At 36.5% G+C, this 19134-nt stretch overlaps 1 protein-coding gene across 1 annotated transcript; it reads left to right on the top strand.

The window, feature by feature from the left end:
* The first annotated feature begins 2373 nt into the window (after window positions 1-2373).
* LOC149819886 (short integuments 2, mitochondrial-like) lies at window positions 2374-18605 on the top strand. The gene is made up of 8 exons (XM_089982634.1): window positions 2374-2619; window positions 2988-3092; window positions 4234-4311; window positions 5594-5735; window positions 5848-5918; window positions 17510-17606; window positions 17803-17987; window positions 18199-18605. Exons 1-8 carry the CDS (start codon window positions 2443-2445, stop codon window positions 18454-18456), a joined length of 1113 nt encoding a protein of 370 aa, XP_089838760.1. The 5' UTR covers window positions 2374-2442; the 3' UTR covers window positions 18457-18605.
* The last annotated feature ends 529 nt before the right edge of the window (window positions 18606-19134 follow it).

Here is a 19134-nt window from a genome sequence, read left to right as displayed (position 1 = left end):
TCACATTCAAATCCTTGTTTAACACAGTATTGTGCATTGAAGTTATCAATATATCAACGTGGATCATAACAGTTTATGCACCTTTCTGCAGCAGTCTAATGCATATCTGTGGCCCTTTCCATCATAATTTTAAGACCAGCTTACAACCCCACCGACCCAGCCACACATCCTCAAAATTAATCGCGTTTGTTTGTAACGTCTGTTCTTTTTTATCTGCTACCCATGTTTCTGCCAAACTTCTCCAGTCAATATCTGGAACCATCAAGAATCATTAAAGTTGGCCCTTTATGGTTAAGACATGCTGAGTATTTGTTTTAAATGCCAATCTCTAAGGGATATCCAAGGTATGTGTTTGAGTGATATATCCAACAGCCCATATCTGATGTTGTTGGACCTGACTAACTTGGGATTTGGGTTTTGCCGCCATCTCAGGATAATAGCTGATTTGAGATTTGGTCTTGGAACTTTGTTGCTAACCCGCGAACTATGACTGATCTTGGCCTTGTCTTGGCATATGCTACTTATATCTCTTAGTTTTGCTCCAATAAATGGATTGAAAATTCACACTCCAAGGAAACAACAATGTGATTATGTAGCATGTTTGGCAATTAACGATTTAAGATTTCCCACAGCTCAAGCTGTGAAACTACTTTTCCCAACTAAGGATCATGGGATGATTTTCACATGAAAACATGATTCTTTTATTAGCTCATCTTACCTACTTTTGCAGTAAAAGAATGAACTTATGTGGCGATAACATGAGTGCTCCATCACATCGGATCCCATACTACTGTTCATTGTTTAGACTAAGGAGTGAATGACAATCCATAAAGTGGAAAAGGGGGCTTGTTGGGGGATACAAAATTCTCTTTTTAGCTGATAATTTTCACACCAAACTTTGTGTGGGTGCGTTAGTTGAATATATACATGTTCTTTTACCTCAAGCTCATAGCTTTCGTTGTTGGAACTTTTTCATGGCCAAAGCAGCAGACTCCTTGGTGGTCAAGGGTGGTGGTGGTTAAGCGGTTTTAACCACTTGGAGGTGGGTCATACAGCAGAGCCGCAATCTCTTTGGGCCCCACCACCTGAATTTGTGGAATTTCCCCTAGATAAAAAGAAAAGAAAAAGGTCATGAGCACCAAGTTTGATGGTAATTATACGTGTGTGAGCCAATAAAGGTCATCATCTTCATTTATAACAACACTCCAGAGTTCCAAGTCTTTTTAATTTTTTTTTTTATTTCATTCCAAGTTTATACCGCATGTCAAATTACATTTTCATAGACTTGTTATACTCTGATCCAAACAAAATAATCAAAGGGAAATGGACTCTCTCTCTCTCTCTCTCTCTCTCTCTTCTTAATACAAATAAAACCTTTAAGTGGTAATGACTATGCTATATGTTTCTTAAACTTTATGGGAAGCTTGCTATGCGTTTATTTTATGCTTTGAAACCTTGTGGGAAGCTTGCTTCACCAATACAAAGTTGAACTTTCATTAAGGGAGGCTTTCCATGCATTTCTTTATTGCCTTTGAAACCTTGTGGGAAACTTGCTTCACCAAATACAAAATTGAACTTTCATTAATATTGAAAGTATTTTCATGTTAAAAGAATTTAGTTTTTAATTATTTTTATGTAAAACCTACACGTATGATAGGTATTCTTGGACAAAAAGTATAAAGATGCATTCAAGTAATGGGGGCTCCGCTTGTTGGGTACGAGCTGTTAGTACACGTCTTGTGTTGGGACGTTGCAAGTTCAAAACCCAATGGTACATTGTATAACAGGTGGGGGGTCTGCCTAACCCCAACTAGACTATAAAAAAATATTATTATTATTGTTGTTGTTGTGAGTATTATTATTTTTAATTTTACTTCCTCATTACTACCATTATTGCTTCTTATATGTTGGTTGTTTAACCTTTATGCTTTCCGAATGATTCATGCATAGGCGGATTAAAGCATTTAAAAAAAAAACACTTTTCACATTACGCATAACTTGTGGCACTTCTCACTCTGGTATATATGGCACTTCAAATTGTATAATTGGTAGGAATCTGCCTTACCCGGCTTGCATTTCAATATATATAATATTTATTATTAATACTAGTTCGAATGAGCTCTTGAACCCAGCCACTACTAGCAACTCATCTCGTTTCCCAACCCTAGATATACTCGACGATTTTCCATGTATTTTTAAGTAAGATTACATATTAAATTATACAAATTAGCTCCGGCCTCTCAATTTGTCGACTTGACGTTAGTACACCGAACGGTACAATGGGTCGGATTTGGGTGACCCAAACGAATCAGATATCCGGCCCATTGACAGCCCTAGATGGGGGCCCTTTGGACATGCCACATCTCTGTGCTCCCATCAAAAACTAAAAATCAGAGAGAGAGAGAGAGAGAGAAGAGAGAGAAGAGAGAGAGAGGTGGGGTGATGGGGTGGTGGAAGTCGGGGAAGAAGGTGGTTGGTGACTCGGTTCTGTTGGGGATGAAGGTGGGTGGCGGTGGTTCCCCCGTCAATTGGTTCCCTGGCCACATGGCCGCCGCCACCCGCGCCATTCTCAAGCGCCTGAAGCTCGCCGACCTCGTCATCGAAGTCAGAGACGCTCGTGTACTCTCTCACTCTCTCTCATTTAGAAAGAACGAAGCCAAACGAATTTGTGGTTTCTGTTGCATTTTCCCGTTTTGTTTGTTTGATAAGAGAAATAAAAAACTTAACCAAGACTTCTGTATTTTTGAATGCTTATTGAATCTGACAAGCTACTGTTTGCTCAATGACTCCTTACATGTTACTTGGACTTCACGTTTATTTGAGAAAGGTCGTCGTCTGAATTGTGTTTCAGTGATTCGAACTTCGTTGCTTGGTTTTGTGAAGCCTGATGATACAAAAGAAACCATGTTGGTGTTTATGAAATGATCCTAAATATGAAGACATAATGTATCGGAAGTGATGTTGAAAATTGCTGTTTATTTGGACAGATTCCTTTGTCGTCTGTGAACGAGGATATTCAACAGGTTATTTCACGCAAAAGGCGTGTTATTGCTCTCAATAAGAAAGATCTAGCAAATGCAAACATAATTCAGGCAAGTGGTTGTTTTTTTATTCAGTACTACTAGAGGTAGATGATGTATAGGAAGTTTAATGGAGAGACTCGGAATATTACGTAGTTGCTCGTAAATCTTGCCATCCTTGTAGATAGCTTTTCGTTCTATGCATGGAAAGTAGTGTCAGTATGCTATCCTCGTAGATAGCTTTTCGTTCTATGCATGGAAAGTAGTGTCAGTATACCTTCATCCACTGTGTAGTTACTTGGTTACCTTCTTGCTATTCAGAAGGATAAGTGATAGCCTAACATGTCTCTTACAACAATGATGGCACATAGAGATCTTCAGTCCAGCAGCTGTATGACCATTCTTTAAATGCTTATCGTTTTTGAGACTCATGTTTCTTATCTTGAGTAATCTGGAAGGTGAATTTGTCTCATTTTTCGTCAGAATTGCACATTTTGAAAATGTTTGATCTATACTCTGGTGCCAAAAAAACAAAAAAGGATCCATTGTTTGATTTCAAACTGAAAAAAAGATTGATGCCTAATTGTACCCTTTTCTCATATATGTAGTTGAATTTCCAAAACCAAACTCTTCTTTTGCATTGTTGTACCTAAGTAATCGTTTGAACTGTTATGTGGTGAAGCAACTTCTGATGCTACATTATTTCTACAGAGTATACTGTTACATTTTCGAAAGAAAATCTGGATGATTTTGTCATTTTATTAAAAATTTCACCCACTTATATGATATTCTGGAGCTAATTCTAGCTTAACATCGATAGTCGTTTGATTTGGAAAAATTAGAGAATATAGTGCAATATTGCTATCTCTCACAAAAGCATTTTAACCTCATTTCTGATAAAATGATTTTGCTTTCAGATTTTGTATCTCACTGTAATGGAAAGGCAGTCCTTGATTGATTTCTAGTTATAGATTAATGTTACCCTTGCTCATATCCCAGATCTCTTCATGTGTTCCTACATATGGGCATAATAGGTTTTAAGAAGTCAATGTCTTTCTTTTGCTCGTCTCTTTCAGAAATAAAAGACTTCTTTCTTTTGCTTAATTTTTTTTTGGACGGATACTTGCTGTCTATCATTTGTTGTTTCTGAAGCAAGTTTCGGTTCATATTCTTATATGTGAATATTACAAATTTTCAACTGTAATATGTGCAGAAATGGATTCAGTATTTTGACACGTACCAGCAAGACTGTGTTTCTATAAGTGCCCATGATAAAAATTCAGTCAAGAAGGTTAGTTGTGTTCATCTTCATAATCTTGAATTTTATTACATTTCTTGAAGGTTGTGCATTTTGATACCTAAAGTTTCACATCCTTTTGTATAGTACCAGTTGGACTCTCCATGAGTTGGAAAAGATCTATATGCTGTAAATATGTAAATTATTTCAAGTACTGTTGGCATGCATCTTCCTCAGCATTATAAGCATTCTCTTCTACCATACATACAGTCAAAGAGAGATCCAGACATGGTCATGCACTAAATGGGCTTTGATCAAACTTATCTTGGATTGGTTTCTGCTGTATGGGCATAGAATATTCTTTCCATCTGGGCAGTTCTCTCCCTCCTAACTATATTTATTATCTTCTTTGGGCATGTTTACTCACACTTTTTGTACATTTAAGATGATGTTCTGTCACTCTTCTCCCCCTATTTTATTTCTTATAAAAGCTTGTAGATTTCCATGAGAGAGAGAGAGAGAGAGAGAGAGAGAGAGAGAGAGAGAGAGAGAGAGAGAGAGAGAGAGAGAGAGAGAGAGAGGATGCCATCAGCTTTATCATTACAATGCTTGCAGTGGTTGTACAAGAATAAAGCAGCTGTGAGATTGAGATCTATTTATATGCTTCTCTTGGGGGTTTAGGTTTATATCAAAGTCAACATCCTTTGTCTGAAACCAAGGTGATATTACCCTGCTTACTCGTGTTGAGAGCTTAATGCATCACATGTGATTATTATTAATTTATTAGTGAGCACTCCCACTACCTTGTCAAGATTCAGTTATGACTGAGCTACAGTTTATGTGCTGGGTTGCTTTTGTCGGTGGTTCATGTTTTGAACGGTTTTGTGGATCATTACTGTTCATGTTATGGTGTAGGAAATGATTGCCATATTCAAACATCTCTTTGAAACTTTTTACAGGAGAATAAATAATGTACATTATAAAAAAAAAGCATAATCAGCAAATGACAAATTAGTTTCTGAAAAAACACAAATGGAGTAAAGCATGTTTGAAAGAGGAAAAGATGTGGAAATTCTTTTTGTTCTTATGTTTTTTCGAAAACTGTGGCTGGTTTTTGGAACTTATTATTTATCTTTGATTCATGAAATTTATAAAAGCAAATCTGACTTGTAATAGCTTTCTATTGAAGAATGTTTTTATGGTGATTGATAGCTCAACCTATCTCGTGCATTAGTCTTTGATCTTTATGACCACCTTTATCATTTATAAATTTCCTTCTTGTGTAGCATAAAAGTTTTAAGACATTCCTAAAGTTGTTGTGATGTATGAAGCAAAGCTGCTAGCTTTAGTGGAGTTCAAACTAAAGGAAGTTATTTCAAGGGAACCTACACTTCTGGTGATGGTAGTTGGTGTTCCTAATGTTGGAAAGTCTGCTCTCATCAACTCCATACACCAAATAGCATCAACTCGGTTTCCTGGTATGTGGACGTCTTTCTTATGGATGAATTCCTTTTACCTTACCACTGTTATGGGTGTATGGTGTAAATGAATTTGTTGCATAAAATAATATGTTTTCCCTTAATTTTATAGTGCAGGAAAAGTTGAAACGGGCAACTGTGGGACCTCTGCCAGGGGTAACTCAAGATATTGCAGGATACAAGGTCGGACTCTCTTGTGAGCTATATCTGTGCTTTTGGGGAAGAAAAAAAACCACAGCTAATTGCTGTCTTGTCTCTCTGATATGTTCTTGTAGGTGCAGTCAGCTTTAAGAAACACTGTCATACTGTGCTTAAATTCAATATTAAAGATAGGATAAATCCTGAATTTTGGCAGCTTAATGATAGCTTCCATACATACATGGAGAGAGCACTCTTTACTCAAGCATCTTATGGCATGAAATAAGCTCTCCAGAGTTATTCTTTCTATACCTGTTCTGATGAAGTAACTCAAAGTTTGATTACCACCTCTCATTTGTGGAAGTTGCAAATTTTCCCTTTCAAGTGGGCTAATCCTACTTATACCAACTATGTCTACATTTTTTATTTCCAACTACTGGGTCGTAAAGTCTCCAAATTTGCAACTATATTCATTTAGTTAATGCTGTGATTAGTCTTTTGGAAGACTTCAGTATTCTCTGTTTGGAGAAACCTTTCACTGTGATGATAAATTTAGTTCTGAACTAGTAGCTTCATCCTGTACAGCTTGCATTAACGTGAACAGAATATTCCTTGTTTCATTCACTTAAGGCATTAGTTAAGCCTCCCTATTGTGGTCAAACTAAATGCATATTTTCCTGATATTTACATAAAATCCTGCAATATTCTGTGGAATTGCCTTGCTGAGATCAAGTAGTGCTCACTATGGTACAAACATTTATAGAATTGACTGCACAATTCAAACAAGATAGCTGGACTGTATGGAGTCACATTATCCTAGCCTGGGGGTCTTGGGTTTGAATCCAAGTATATCCTTCAGCTTGGTTACAGAAAAAAAAGGGAGAGCATAGTTGGCAAACCCGGCGAGTTGACTTGGGAATCGCCCGAGTCGACCCGGATCAGACCCCAATTGGGTCACCAATTCAGGACCACCGATCCACATGCCACTTATATGTCTTTTGTCCTGCATTTCATGATTTTAATGCATAATTCTTATAAAATGATAATTTTTATAAAGAATCATCTATTTTTAAATCATAATATCAACAATTATGTATAGTTGAATATTTATATTAGCTTAGTCATTGATATCATGTGCTAAATTTAATGATTATACAGTTCGGAGTTTGATTCTTACCATGTCTTAACACTAAAAAATTCATGTCCTAACTCATCCGAGTTCACCATGTCTTAACACAAAAAAATTCATGTCCTAACTCATCCAAGTTACTGAGTCAACTCACCGACTCTCGAGCCAAGGGTCAGGCGATCCGGATTTGAGTCACGAGTTTGCCAACTATGAGGGAGAGACTGTCCACTTTCACAATCTCCTCAAACTCAAGAAACTTAAAAGAGAAACCATCAGACCATGGAAAGAAAAGAGTCAAAACAACAGTCCAAGTTTGCTTCCCTTGCCTGAGCCAGTGACAGTGACAGTCATTCTTGATATGGTTGGTCCCCATGTGTACATGTACTTGGTCCTCACATGAAACTATGCTGATGCTTGTGTTATAATAACATTTCAATTTCTGTAGTTTTCCTTCCTTAATTGTTTTCTCTGTTTCTGATGGACCCAAATTCGTCTCAATCAGCCTTTTCGTCCATTTTCTTAAATCAACTCGTTTCTAAAAAGTTGGAACAATTCCAACTTTCTTAGCTGGAAGAGGCATATTATTCCTTTATTAGGAGCCATGATCTTAGTGGTCATTTAGATGGGTCGATACCCATCCCACCAAAATTTATTTTTTAGGAATAGAAAGATGATGAATGGTTGTGGTGTCTACAAAAACCATTCAAAACCCTGAATTTGTCAACCGGATGAAGCAAGATCAACCCTTGGTGGCGTATATTACCTCTACCCTTTTCCAAGAGCTGTCGATTGAGATCCTTGATGACTGCACAATGTTGGACTTATGGACTAAGCTTGTCCAAACCTACTCTCAGATTTCAAATGCAAGGGTGATGTATTTGAAGAGGGAATTTCATAATCTCAGAGGGGGTTCATCCATGTCAATCATGGAATATTTCAACAAGATCAAAAGCATCACAAATCAACTTGCATTGGTTGGGTACGAAGTGCAAGAGAAATACAAGGTTCAACAAGCTTTATTGGGATTGGGTCTCGAATATCATGTCATCTCCACCACACTACATTACGTTGAGAAGCTTCCTACTTTTGATGACTTGAAATCTAAATTGCTTCATTATGAGATGTCGATGAAAGGAGCATCCGGGGATTTGGAAAAGCCTAATACTAATTCTCTTGAAGTGCTAGTTACCGGTACCTACTTTGGTCGTAGACGTGGTAATCAGGGAGGACGTGGCTAGCTGCCACTCCTAACATGCCACCCTATGCAAATATGAGTTTCAATAGAGGCATCCCTACCTATTACACATGCAAGAAACCATTACATGTGGAGGCTAATTGTTGGTTTAAAGATGATCTCAAGTTTAACTAGCAAGCTTAGAACAAAGGTCCGGGCAACAATCAATATCAGAGTAAAGGACAACAACGAATCCTAGAGTGGACCAGATAAAGAGTTATTACTAGGAGCCTTGGAAGGATTGAACTTTAAACAAAATGACAAGGGAGCTTGGTACATCGACTCTAGTGAAACCAAGGTAAGTTTCAGACATTGGTTCCTTACACTGTAGAAGTAACATTGTTACTGGAGATGGTAAATGTCATCTCATCACTCATACTGGAAGGGTTTCCATTCCGTTTTCTAATTTTAATTTCATTGAATTGTCTAACATTCTTTGTGCTCCAAATATCAAAAAGAACATTTTGTTTGTTTCCAAACTTGTAGATGATATAAATTCTTACATCGAATTTACTCCATCTTCTGTGTATGTCAAGGACATCTTAACGAAGAAGACACTTGCTGAAGGGGAGAGATGTGGGAACATGTACGTCTTCAAGGAAGACCCCTTCATTGTCCGTGCTCAGATGATTTAACATTAGAAGCTAGAGTCTCCATCTTCTTGTGCCTTCAGTCTTTCTAAGTTAAATAAGTTAGATGTTTGGCACAGTCAGTCGAGTCAGTGTAGTTGTGTTTTCGTTGAAAGATTGGTATCTAGTGGTCTATTGTGTAAGTCTAGTTTGAGTCAAGATTATGATATTCATGTTTGTCCAAGTTGTTAGTTATGCAAGAGATGTATTGCCTTTTAATTCTTATAATAAAAGAGCTTCAAAACCTTTTGAAATTATGTACTTAGATGTTTGGGGATCTGCCCTTGTTTTGTCTCCTTCGGGAAGCAGCCATGATGTTACTTTCATTATTGACCTTTCCCGATTTACATGGATATATTTTATGAAGCAAAAATCCAGGTTTATAATTTGTTTTGTAAATTTCAGGTATTTGTTTAAAATTAGTTTTCCACTAGTATTCTTAACTTTAAGTGTGATGGTCGAGGTGAATATTCATTGAAGGAATTCGTTGATTTTCTTCAGAGTAATGAAATTAATCATAAAATTTCTTGCCCACGAACACCCCAACAAAATGGCGTGGTTGAAAGGAAGCACTGCCATATTGTTGAGAGTGGACTTTCCATGATTCACACAAGCAATATTCCGATTAGGCTTTGGACGAAAGCCTTTCACATTGTTGTTCACATCATAAATAGATTGCCAATGAAAAATCTTGAGTATGCATCTCCTTTCTTTGCATTGCTTGGGACACACCCAGACTATGATGAGTTTGTTAAAATGTAATCTATATATATAGATATAGATATATATTTAATTCTTGTAATACCCACTAGGGGTAAAACAATTTTTTTCTTATTTCACGCATATTGCTTTTGAATATGCTTTTCTTTTTTGTATTTCTTTATTTTTCCTCTTTTTATTTTTTATTCTTTTTTCTTTTTTGGCTTTTAGCCATAGAGGGGCCCACATCATATAGATGTTGGCCCCCTCCAACGGTCAATAATCCATATGAGGGAGCCCCTCCAAGGGTCCTTCTTGCTTATAAATAAGGGATTCACCCCCTTTGTAAATTCAAGCTTTTGTAAAGCTCTCTCTCTTATTCAATAAAAATTCTATTTATTTTTATGCCTTTGTATCCTTTGAACCTCACCGAGGACATGACATTGGATAGAAATGAATGGAGGAGAAGGATTCATGTGGAAGACCCAGAATGATTTTCTTTGTTGGTTCATATCGCCGACCCCAATTGTTTTGGGATGAAGGCGTAGTTGTTGTTGTTGTTGTTGTGTATCCTTTTGTGAGTGTTCATCTTGTGCCTTTGTGCACACATTTCATATTGAGAATCTAATGCCTTTATGCACATAGTCTCTTTGAAGACATTTTCACATGGTATCAGAGCTTGGTCTCTAGAAGAATAGCTCGTGTATTCATCACGGTGGTTGCCTCGAAAATCATGCCCATACTTTATTCTTGCATTTTGGCAAGGAAAACTCTTGTAATCTTCTTCTAGTGAGACACATTACATCAAGTAAGCTTAAAGAAGGCCCGTTGTGGTAAGTGTTTTATTTTTTTGAAGACTCTTTTGTCTCTCATAAAAACTCCTCAATGGCGGAAAAAGACTCCCACTTTTCCCTTGGTTTCAAACTCAATGTGTCAAACTATCATGTTTGGGCCTGCAATATGGAGACTCACATCAAGGGTAAGGGACTTTGGGGTTACATCCAAGGTACGATTCTGGAACCCAAGCCAAAATATAGTTGAAAAAGAAGAAATAAAAGTTCTTCATGGAGATGAGAGAGCAAAAGCATTTGAAGAATATAACAAAAAGCGTGAAGAATGGGAGATGAAAAATTACAAAATTCTCTCGTGGATTTTTTCTTCGGTTGAGACTAGAATGAATGCAAATATTTTGAAATTTAAAAAGGTGTCTCAAGTTTGGGAATATCTTGAGAGGATGTATACCTCGAGAGATTTATCCCACAAATATTATCTTCAAATAAGGGTTTTGACCCTTCAACAAGGCGAATTGACTATTAGAGAATATTTCACTGAATTGTCATCTATTTGGGATGAGCTTGCTATGCTTGAACCAAAATGGAGTGGAGAAGCCATTGAGCTTCGACACAAACAATTGGAAGGAAATTGATTTTTTGAATGGGCTTAGACCCGAATTCAAGAAAATAAGATCTTTCCTTTTATCTTCTTTCACTTCTCCACCTCTTGAAGATGTTTTTACTAGGCTAAGTGGAGAAGAAACTTGATTGTGAATGAGTGAAAACAATCCAAGTGTTCTTGCTATGACTCCAAACAAAGATGAGAATGAAGGAGCTTGTGTCGTTTCTAGACCGGGGAATAATTTGAAAACCTATAAACCCCCTCACTTCAATAAATTTCAAAATCAAAATCAAGGAGCAAGAGAAGATGGTGGTCAAAATGGAAGATACCAAGGAAGAGATTATGGTAAAATCATGTCATTTTTGCAAAGAACCGGGACACATTAAACCGGTTTGTCCAAAATGGAAGAAGAAGGAGGCCATGTCTACGACATTTCAACCACATAAGGAGGAGGGTACATCTACTTCCAACAATGGAGCGTTATCTCTAAGTCAAATTATGGAGGCTCTTCAACCTCTTCTCAAGGGTTCTATTTTCGGAGCCGCCATGTCAACTTTCTCTCCTCCTGGTAAGACTTCTTGGCTTTTACATTCGGGTGCCTCCTTTCATATGACTCCAAATATTTTTGCTCTTTCCGAATACACAAAAAATATATCTCCTTTTGTTTCAACCTCGGATGGCGCTTCTCTTGAAATCAAAGGATTGAAAATTTTGAAAATCAAAGATTTTTTATTCTCAAAATTAGATTTATACCAAAATTAAATTTAAATTTGTTTTGGGTCTCTCAACTCTCGGACTATGGGGGTGATGTCAAATTCTCATCAAATAAATGTTAGATATAGGATCGCCGGTCCGAGAAGTTGATTGGGGAAGGCTCTAGGAAGGGAGATGTATATTACATGGAATTTCTTTAAATTCCAAAACACTCTTTTTGTAACATTGCCCAATATAAAGATATAAATGTTTGGCATAAACGTTTTGGGCATTCCAATATTATCAAGCTCTCTTATTTGCATTTTGTTAAAGATCTTTGTAAAAGAGATTTCACTTGTAATGATTGTATTCTTGGAAAAATGAGAAGTTTGCCTTTTGATCAATGATCTATGTTCACAACCAAACTTTTGAACTTGTGCATTCAGATGTGTGGGAACCGACACCCATTATATCTAAAGGAGGATTCTCTTATTATGTCATTTTTGTTGATGACTACTTTAGATATTGTTGGATATACTTTCTTAATCATAAACATGAGGTTTTTGCATCATTCAAGACATACCACATGATGATTAAAAATCAATTTAATGGTAACCTAAAGATTCTTAGAACCGACTCCGAAGGTGAATATCTTTCAAATGAATTTAAAAATTATCTTGAAATGAATGAAATTGTTCATTAAAATTTGTGTCCCAAAACACCTCAACAAAATGGTTTAGCCGAAAGAAAACATACACATAGTTGAAACCACTAGAATCTTGCTTATTTCTCAAAAAAATTCTAAAAGATTTTGGGCTGAGGCGACTCTTGCATCCGTTTATCTTATAAATAATTTTTTCTCAAAAAATTTAAATAAAATATCTTATTTTAAAATTATTTATCAAAAAGAACTCGACTACAATAAGTTAAGAGTTTTTGGATGCAAATGTTTTGTTCTTACCGATAAAAATGATAAACTTTCACCAAAAGCTTTTCTTTGTGCATTTCTTGGATATTCCAAAACACAAAAAGATTTTAGATGTTATGATGTCAAAAATGATAAATTATATATTTCTAGAAATGTAACCTTTTTAGAAAGTGCTAGTGGTTTTGAAGAATATGAACCTCACAGAGATAATATGGATTATTCTTTTTTGTTTGAATTGCTATCAAGAAATGATGATGTATCTCGTGATGATGAAATAATATATGATGCTCCTAGTAGTGATGAAAAAATACAAGAGAGAAATGATTCTCATTTTCAAACTCTTGAACAACATACCGAAATGGGAACATCCAATGAACCTATTACCTATACCCATAGAGATGGAAACACTTTTGGAAGTGCAATTGAAAAGTATAGTGAATCTAGTGAACCTATTTCTACAAATAATCTAAATCATCGTAGGATCGAAAGAGCTTAGAAGAATTCCTTCTAGATTTATATCCTACGAATCTTTTTCACCTAAACTTAGAGCATGCCTTAGTGCTATTTATTCATACGTGGAACCTAAAAACTTTGAAGCAAAGAAAATTGTAGAATGGAGGAAGGCAATGGAAAGTGAACTTAAAGCTCTTAGAAAAACCAAAACTTGGGAATTTTAAGATCTACCTAAAGGTAAGAAGACAATAGGATGTAGGTGGGTTTTTAAGGTCAAGACTAAGAGTGACGGGTCTCTTGAAAGATATAAAGCTCGTCTCATTGCCAAAGGGTATAATCAAGAATATGAAATAGATTACAATGAAACTTTTGCTCCTGTTGCACGTATGGTCACTGTTAGGTGTCTTATTATTATTGCCTCTGTTAAAAAATGAAACATATATCAAATGGACGTTAAAAATGTATTTTTAAATGAAGACTTAAATGAAGAAGTCTATATGGATGTTGCTAAAGGAAAAGTTCTCTATCTACGAAAAGCTCTCTATGATTTGAAACTAGCTCCCAAGGCTTGGTATGATCGGTTTAATAATTTAATGATAGAAAATGTTTTTTCTTCATGTTATACTGACAGTGCCTTGTTTGTTATTATATGTTGATGATATGCTAATCACAAGTGATGATACTAAAGGGATTAAGAGTATCAAGTCCACATTGACAGAAAGATTTGAAATGTCAGACTTACGTTTTCTGACATATTTTTTAGGCATTAAAGTTGTCTACTCTCACAGGGGTTATTTTTTGTCTCAAACTAAACTTACTCTTAAAATTATTGACAGGTCAGAAATTACAAATAATAAAATTTGTGAAACTTCTGAAGTTGTAAGAACAAAGATGGAAAATGATGATGGGGTTCATCTAGAAGATCGCATCCTTTACAGGCAACTTGTTGGGTATTCAATATATCTTAGCATCACTAGACCTGATATCTCTCATGTTGTACATGTTGCAAGTCAATTTCAGCATGCTCCTATATCAGTTCATATGGGTGCCATCGAATTATCAGATATATGAAGGGGTCCATAAACAAGGGAGTATTTCTATCATCATCTTTTGAATTAAATTTAATTGCTTAGACTGACTCTAATTGAGAAGGTGATCCAAATAACCGTCACTCTACCACTAGTTTTTATGTGTTCTTAGGTGAATCATTAATTTCTTGGAGATGCAAGAAGCAACAAAAAGTGTCTTTGTCATCTATTGAGGCTGAATACCGAGCTATGACAAGAAGCAACAATATGACCGTTGGAGGGGATCCAACGTCCATATGAGTGAGCCCCTCCAAGGGTCCTTCTTGCTTATAAATAAGGGATTCACCACCTTTGTAAATTGAGCTTTTGTAGAACTCTCTCTCTTATTCAATAAAAGTTCTATTTATTTTTATGCCTTTGTTCATTTGTATCCTTTTGTCAGTGTTCATCTTGTGCCTTTGTGCACACATTTCATATTGAAAAACTAGTGATTTTGTGCACATAGTCTCTTTGAAGACATTTTCACAGAGTTTTGGGCCTTTGGTTGTGTATGCTATGTTCACATTTGATAGCATACTGAGAAATAAGTTTGAAAACAAAGCTTTGGATTTTAGGTTCATTGGACACGTAGATGATTATAAGGGTTTTAGGTGCTATGACCCCAAGACTGGGAAAGTCAAAATCTCAAGAAATGTGATATTTGATGAAAATAATTTTTTCAATGTTCCTAGTGATCATGTGTTGCGGGGAAGAAAAGATATTAAGACTTATCAGTCGTGGTTGAGTGTTGATCTGTTTGCATCAAGACATCATGAAGGTTCCAATCATCATGTTTTACCACCAGCGACAAAACAAATTACTCAAAATCAGTAGTACCAAGAAAATCATGAGCATATTGAGGTTGTCTGCGTGGTCGAAGTTCTTGGAAGATTTGAGGGAGGGTGTGTCTATTCTAAAAGAAACAGAGACGTTCCCAACATCGATTATCAACACGAAGTGTTGAAATAAGATCAGCATCAGTCATTGCAGCCAAGATCCACCGGAGAGCGACATCCCATGAAGAGATGGGTGAGTTATGAAAATTTTAGTGTTGATTTTCATATGTTTTTTATTCAATTTGAGAAGCCAAAGGAGCCCAAAACATTTATCAGGTTGTGAGATCCAATAGGTGGATTGAGGCAATGAATGAAGAAATAGAAGCCTTACACGAATGTCAAACTTGGGATATTGTTAAACGGCCTCCAGATAAAAATGTCGTGGGATCAAAATGAGTTTACAAAATAAAGTATAAACCAGATGAGAGCATTGAGAGATATAAGGCCAGATAAATAGCTAAAGATTTCACTCAAGAATATGGGCAGGACTACGAGGAAACCTTCAGTCCAATTGTAAAGATGAGAACAATGCAAATAATTTTCTCATTGGCTGTTTTCTCTTTATTTATGTGGATGATATAATCATCACAGACTATTCTAATTAGCATATTAATGATAGGAATGGTGAGAAAGTCAAAATGAAGGATCTTGGTGAGCTGAGATACTTTCTTGGAGTAGAGGTTGATAAGAATGGTGAGAAAGTCAGGTTAACTCAGCATAAATACACTCTTGATCTTCTTGCTAAAATGGGAATGAGTGATTGCAAACCGATTCTCACACCTAGCCTTATATATCAAAAGCTTAGTGCAAATGATGAAGAGTTCTATAAGGATCCCACTAAATATTGAAACATTGTGGGTATGTTGTAGTATCTCACATTCACCTATTCAAATATTGTTTTTGTTGTTAATTAAGTGTTACAATTCAGAACCCAGTTTCACTCACATTGAGTCAGTAAAAAGGATTTTGAGATACTTAAAAGAAACTGTAGGAGATGGTTTGTGTTATAAGAAGAGATCCAAAGAGGAAGATACCTTGACTGTCAGATGCAGGAGACAAAGAGGAGGATACCTTGTCTTCATTGGAAGAATTTTGGTTTCATGGAACAACAAAAAGCAAAAAGCAGTGTTTAGGTCCAGTACAGAAGCGGAATATCGATCCATGGCCATTGTGACTGCTTAAATTACACGGATTCGATATCTTTTGAATGATTTGGGCGAAGTTATTCTAAAGTCTGACATTCTTTGTGACAATCAGAGTGCAATCAAGATATCTTTGAATCTCATTCATCATGGGAAGACAAAACATATTGAAATAGACCAACATTTCATCAGAAAAAAGATTAAAGAACAAGAGCTAGACCTGCATCTGGATATTCCTGATCAGGGATTGATACAAAAGGATTGACCGAAGAGAGGTTTTGATTTCTGAAAGGCAAGTTGTCCATAGTAAAAGACCATGTACAATTTGAGGGAGATTATTGGGATGTGACGTGATTTGGACCTGCATCTGGATATACCTGATCCATATATGTGTTTGTATTGTTTTATTTTTTATTTTCATATTTACCCCTTTTATGTAATGTGTTTGTATCAACAAGGGTATTCTCATCATGTAAGATATTTGTGTTGAATATATAAAGGAAAAGGAACAAAACACGACCCACATTGGGAATCATGTATTCACAACCGCCCTAACTCTATCATTTTTCTTGTCTTGCTAAATAGTTCTGGAACAAACACAAAACTCACAATTCTTTCATAGTAGGATTAGTATTTTCATCACACATGCCACACTTGTGTATTTCTTCCATAACATGTGCCACACTTGTGTATATCTACGATGTTGGAGTGTTGATGACCCTTGGATCCTTCCTAAAGTGAAGGTGCATCCAATTACCTCTATGCTTTAGAAGATATCTACCCTTCTCTTTCGCATGTTATGATCCATCTTTATGAATTTTTTCGCATTACTAGAGTGGCCCTAAGAACCCATAGCTATTTAGCTAGTTTTCACGACTCAGTTTTCCCTTTAGCTAATATCCACCTCGTTTGTCAGTAGCCTGGTTTCACCCAATCCATTATTCTAATGTCTAAACAACTATTATCAATAGGAAAACCAAATTCCAGTGATTTAGGTGAATCCCCAACCCTTACATGAGAAGTCTCTGACCATCTTGTTGGTAAGATCAATGTGGCTTTTGGGCATCAAAAGAATGAAGGTAGATTTTTTCTCTTGAGAGGACAAATTTAAACAGTTGTAACCATCCGGGATTGATACAAAGCTGCCCATGGTCAGATCTTTCAGTAAATGCTGTTTTCTATATAGGAGTTCTTTGGCTATGTCAGTTGGAGACTAAATGGTGGATGAACTTTCTTTATGGTTTGTCTCATGCTGTTTTTCATGGGAAAAACAAAGAGTCCCATTTCCCCCCCCCCCCCCCCCCCCTCCCCTTTAATTGGACAATCTTTGTACCGCTATTCTCCTTTGCATAGTCATCTTCAATCAGTACCTCTCTTTTTATCCTTTAATTCTGAGTTTTGAGATTGACCATGCACAAATTATTTATGCAGATCGCACACCAACCCAGCATTTACGTTCTTGACACACCAGGCGTACTGGTTCCAAGCATTAAAAACATTGAGACTGGCCTAAAGCTAGCCCTAGTAGGTTGGTAAATCATTATGTTTGAATGTTGCTTCTCCAACATCTGCAATTTTGGTGGTGTTGAAGCTTCTTATTAATACGATACACTATTTTGGTACTGGCTACATATTTCAGAGTTTAGCTGCATTCAGGATATTTTAATCACTGGCTTGGGAAGAGAATAAGAATGAAACCCATTGTCTTAATCTGAAACTTGTAGGGTCTGTCAAGGATTCTGTAGTAGGTGAAGAACGTCTTGCTGAGTACTTGCTAGCAACCTTGAATCTAAGGGGAGTGCCCCTCCACTGGAAAGCAAAGGCCAGTTTGCAAGGTTTCAATGATGACAAGTTTGAGAATAACAATCAAGATACTTCAGTGAAAAAGAAAATGTCCAGAGAGACTTACGTAAGTATCATAAAATGCTCTTTCCATATTTCCTCCATGGTGAGCTTTAAATGGTTGCATTTTTATTTGCCGACATTAAAATATTTAACATACTCTTTGGATAGCAGCTTTGTACCAAATAACACTTCATGTGGTCTACTTCTGAATTATTGAAAACAGCCTTTAAATCATCCTATGGACTCCTACTCCCTAATTTTTTTTTTCGGTTCAGGATATGGTCACCGAAGTTCAGAGGGCCCTGTATACAACATATAGTGAATTTGAGGGCAATTTGGAAGCAGAGAGCGACTTAGAATGCTTGATCGAAGACCAGTTCATTTCTCTACAAAAAGCAATGCGGATCCCTCAGAAGGTGGGAGATGAGGCTCGTTGCATGGTCTCCAAGAAATTATTGGCTTTATTTAGGCTTGGGAAACTTGGGAACTTCACTCTTGACATTGTCCCAGATGTCTCTAAACAGAGTTCTTGAATTCCCTAGTTTGCACCATGTTTGAACTTGTAAATATAGCAGCTGTTGTCTCCAATTGGATTTTTGTATTCTTATTTGTCAATGTCATGATTTTTGCTTGTTGAATAGTCATTCACTCATTTGTGATTGTGGCAACAAGATTCCACAAACAGAATTGTTGGTCAAATAACAGGGAGTTTGCCTGATCTAGCTCAGCAGGCCTTTCCATGGTAATGGCCCATATGGGAGCTGCATCAAGATGCTGGAATTTTTTCTCCGTGACAACATTCATGTAGACCTTGGATATGCTAGATTTGAATGATGGTTACTACTGATTGATTAAAGTATGCATGCAGCATCCAGAGCATAGTTGGTATGATAAACCCTCTACATGTATGTGTACACCCACACGTCTTGCGTTTTTCTACATGGGAGCTTCACATTGTGGGCTTAGTTTCACTAAGGGCATGTTTGGAAGCAAGAAAAACTCATAGGAAAAGAATTTTGCTTATGAAAAGTTTTGATATGATAAATTTTCTAAATGAAAAATTCACATGTTTGGGTAGCATGAGAAAAATAAAATAAAAATATTAAAAAAAATGAGAGGGTGGTGGTGGTGAGATGGATGGTGGTGGTGGTAGTGAAGGTGAAGGTGGTGGTGGTGAAAAATAATCATGGGGGTGGTGGAGCTTCTCCAGC

This window comes from Nuphar pumila, chromosome 12 (assembly GCF_984573655.1).
Source record: "Nuphar pumila chromosome 12, dmNupPumi1.hap1.1, whole genome shotgun sequence".
Taxonomy (NCBI): Eukaryota; Viridiplantae; Streptophyta; class Magnoliopsida; order Nymphaeales; family Nymphaeaceae; genus Nuphar; species Nuphar pumila.
The sequence above is the reverse complement of the archived record's forward strand: the minus strand, read 5'-3'. Positions and strand labels throughout refer to the sequence as shown.

Coding starts and splice junctions, on each gene's coding strand:
- LOC149819886 (XM_089982634.1), top strand. CDS start 2,443: ATGGGGTGGTGGAAGTCGGGGAAGAAGGTGGTTGGTGACTCGGTTCTG. Junction 5,919..17,509: donor AAGATATTGCAGGATACAAG/GTCGGACTCTCT, acceptor TTATTTATGCAG/ATCGCACACCAACCCAGCAT. Junction 17,988..18,198: donor AAATGTCCAGAGAGACTTAC/GTAAGTATCATA, acceptor TTTTCGGTTCAG/GATATGGTCACCGAAGTTCA.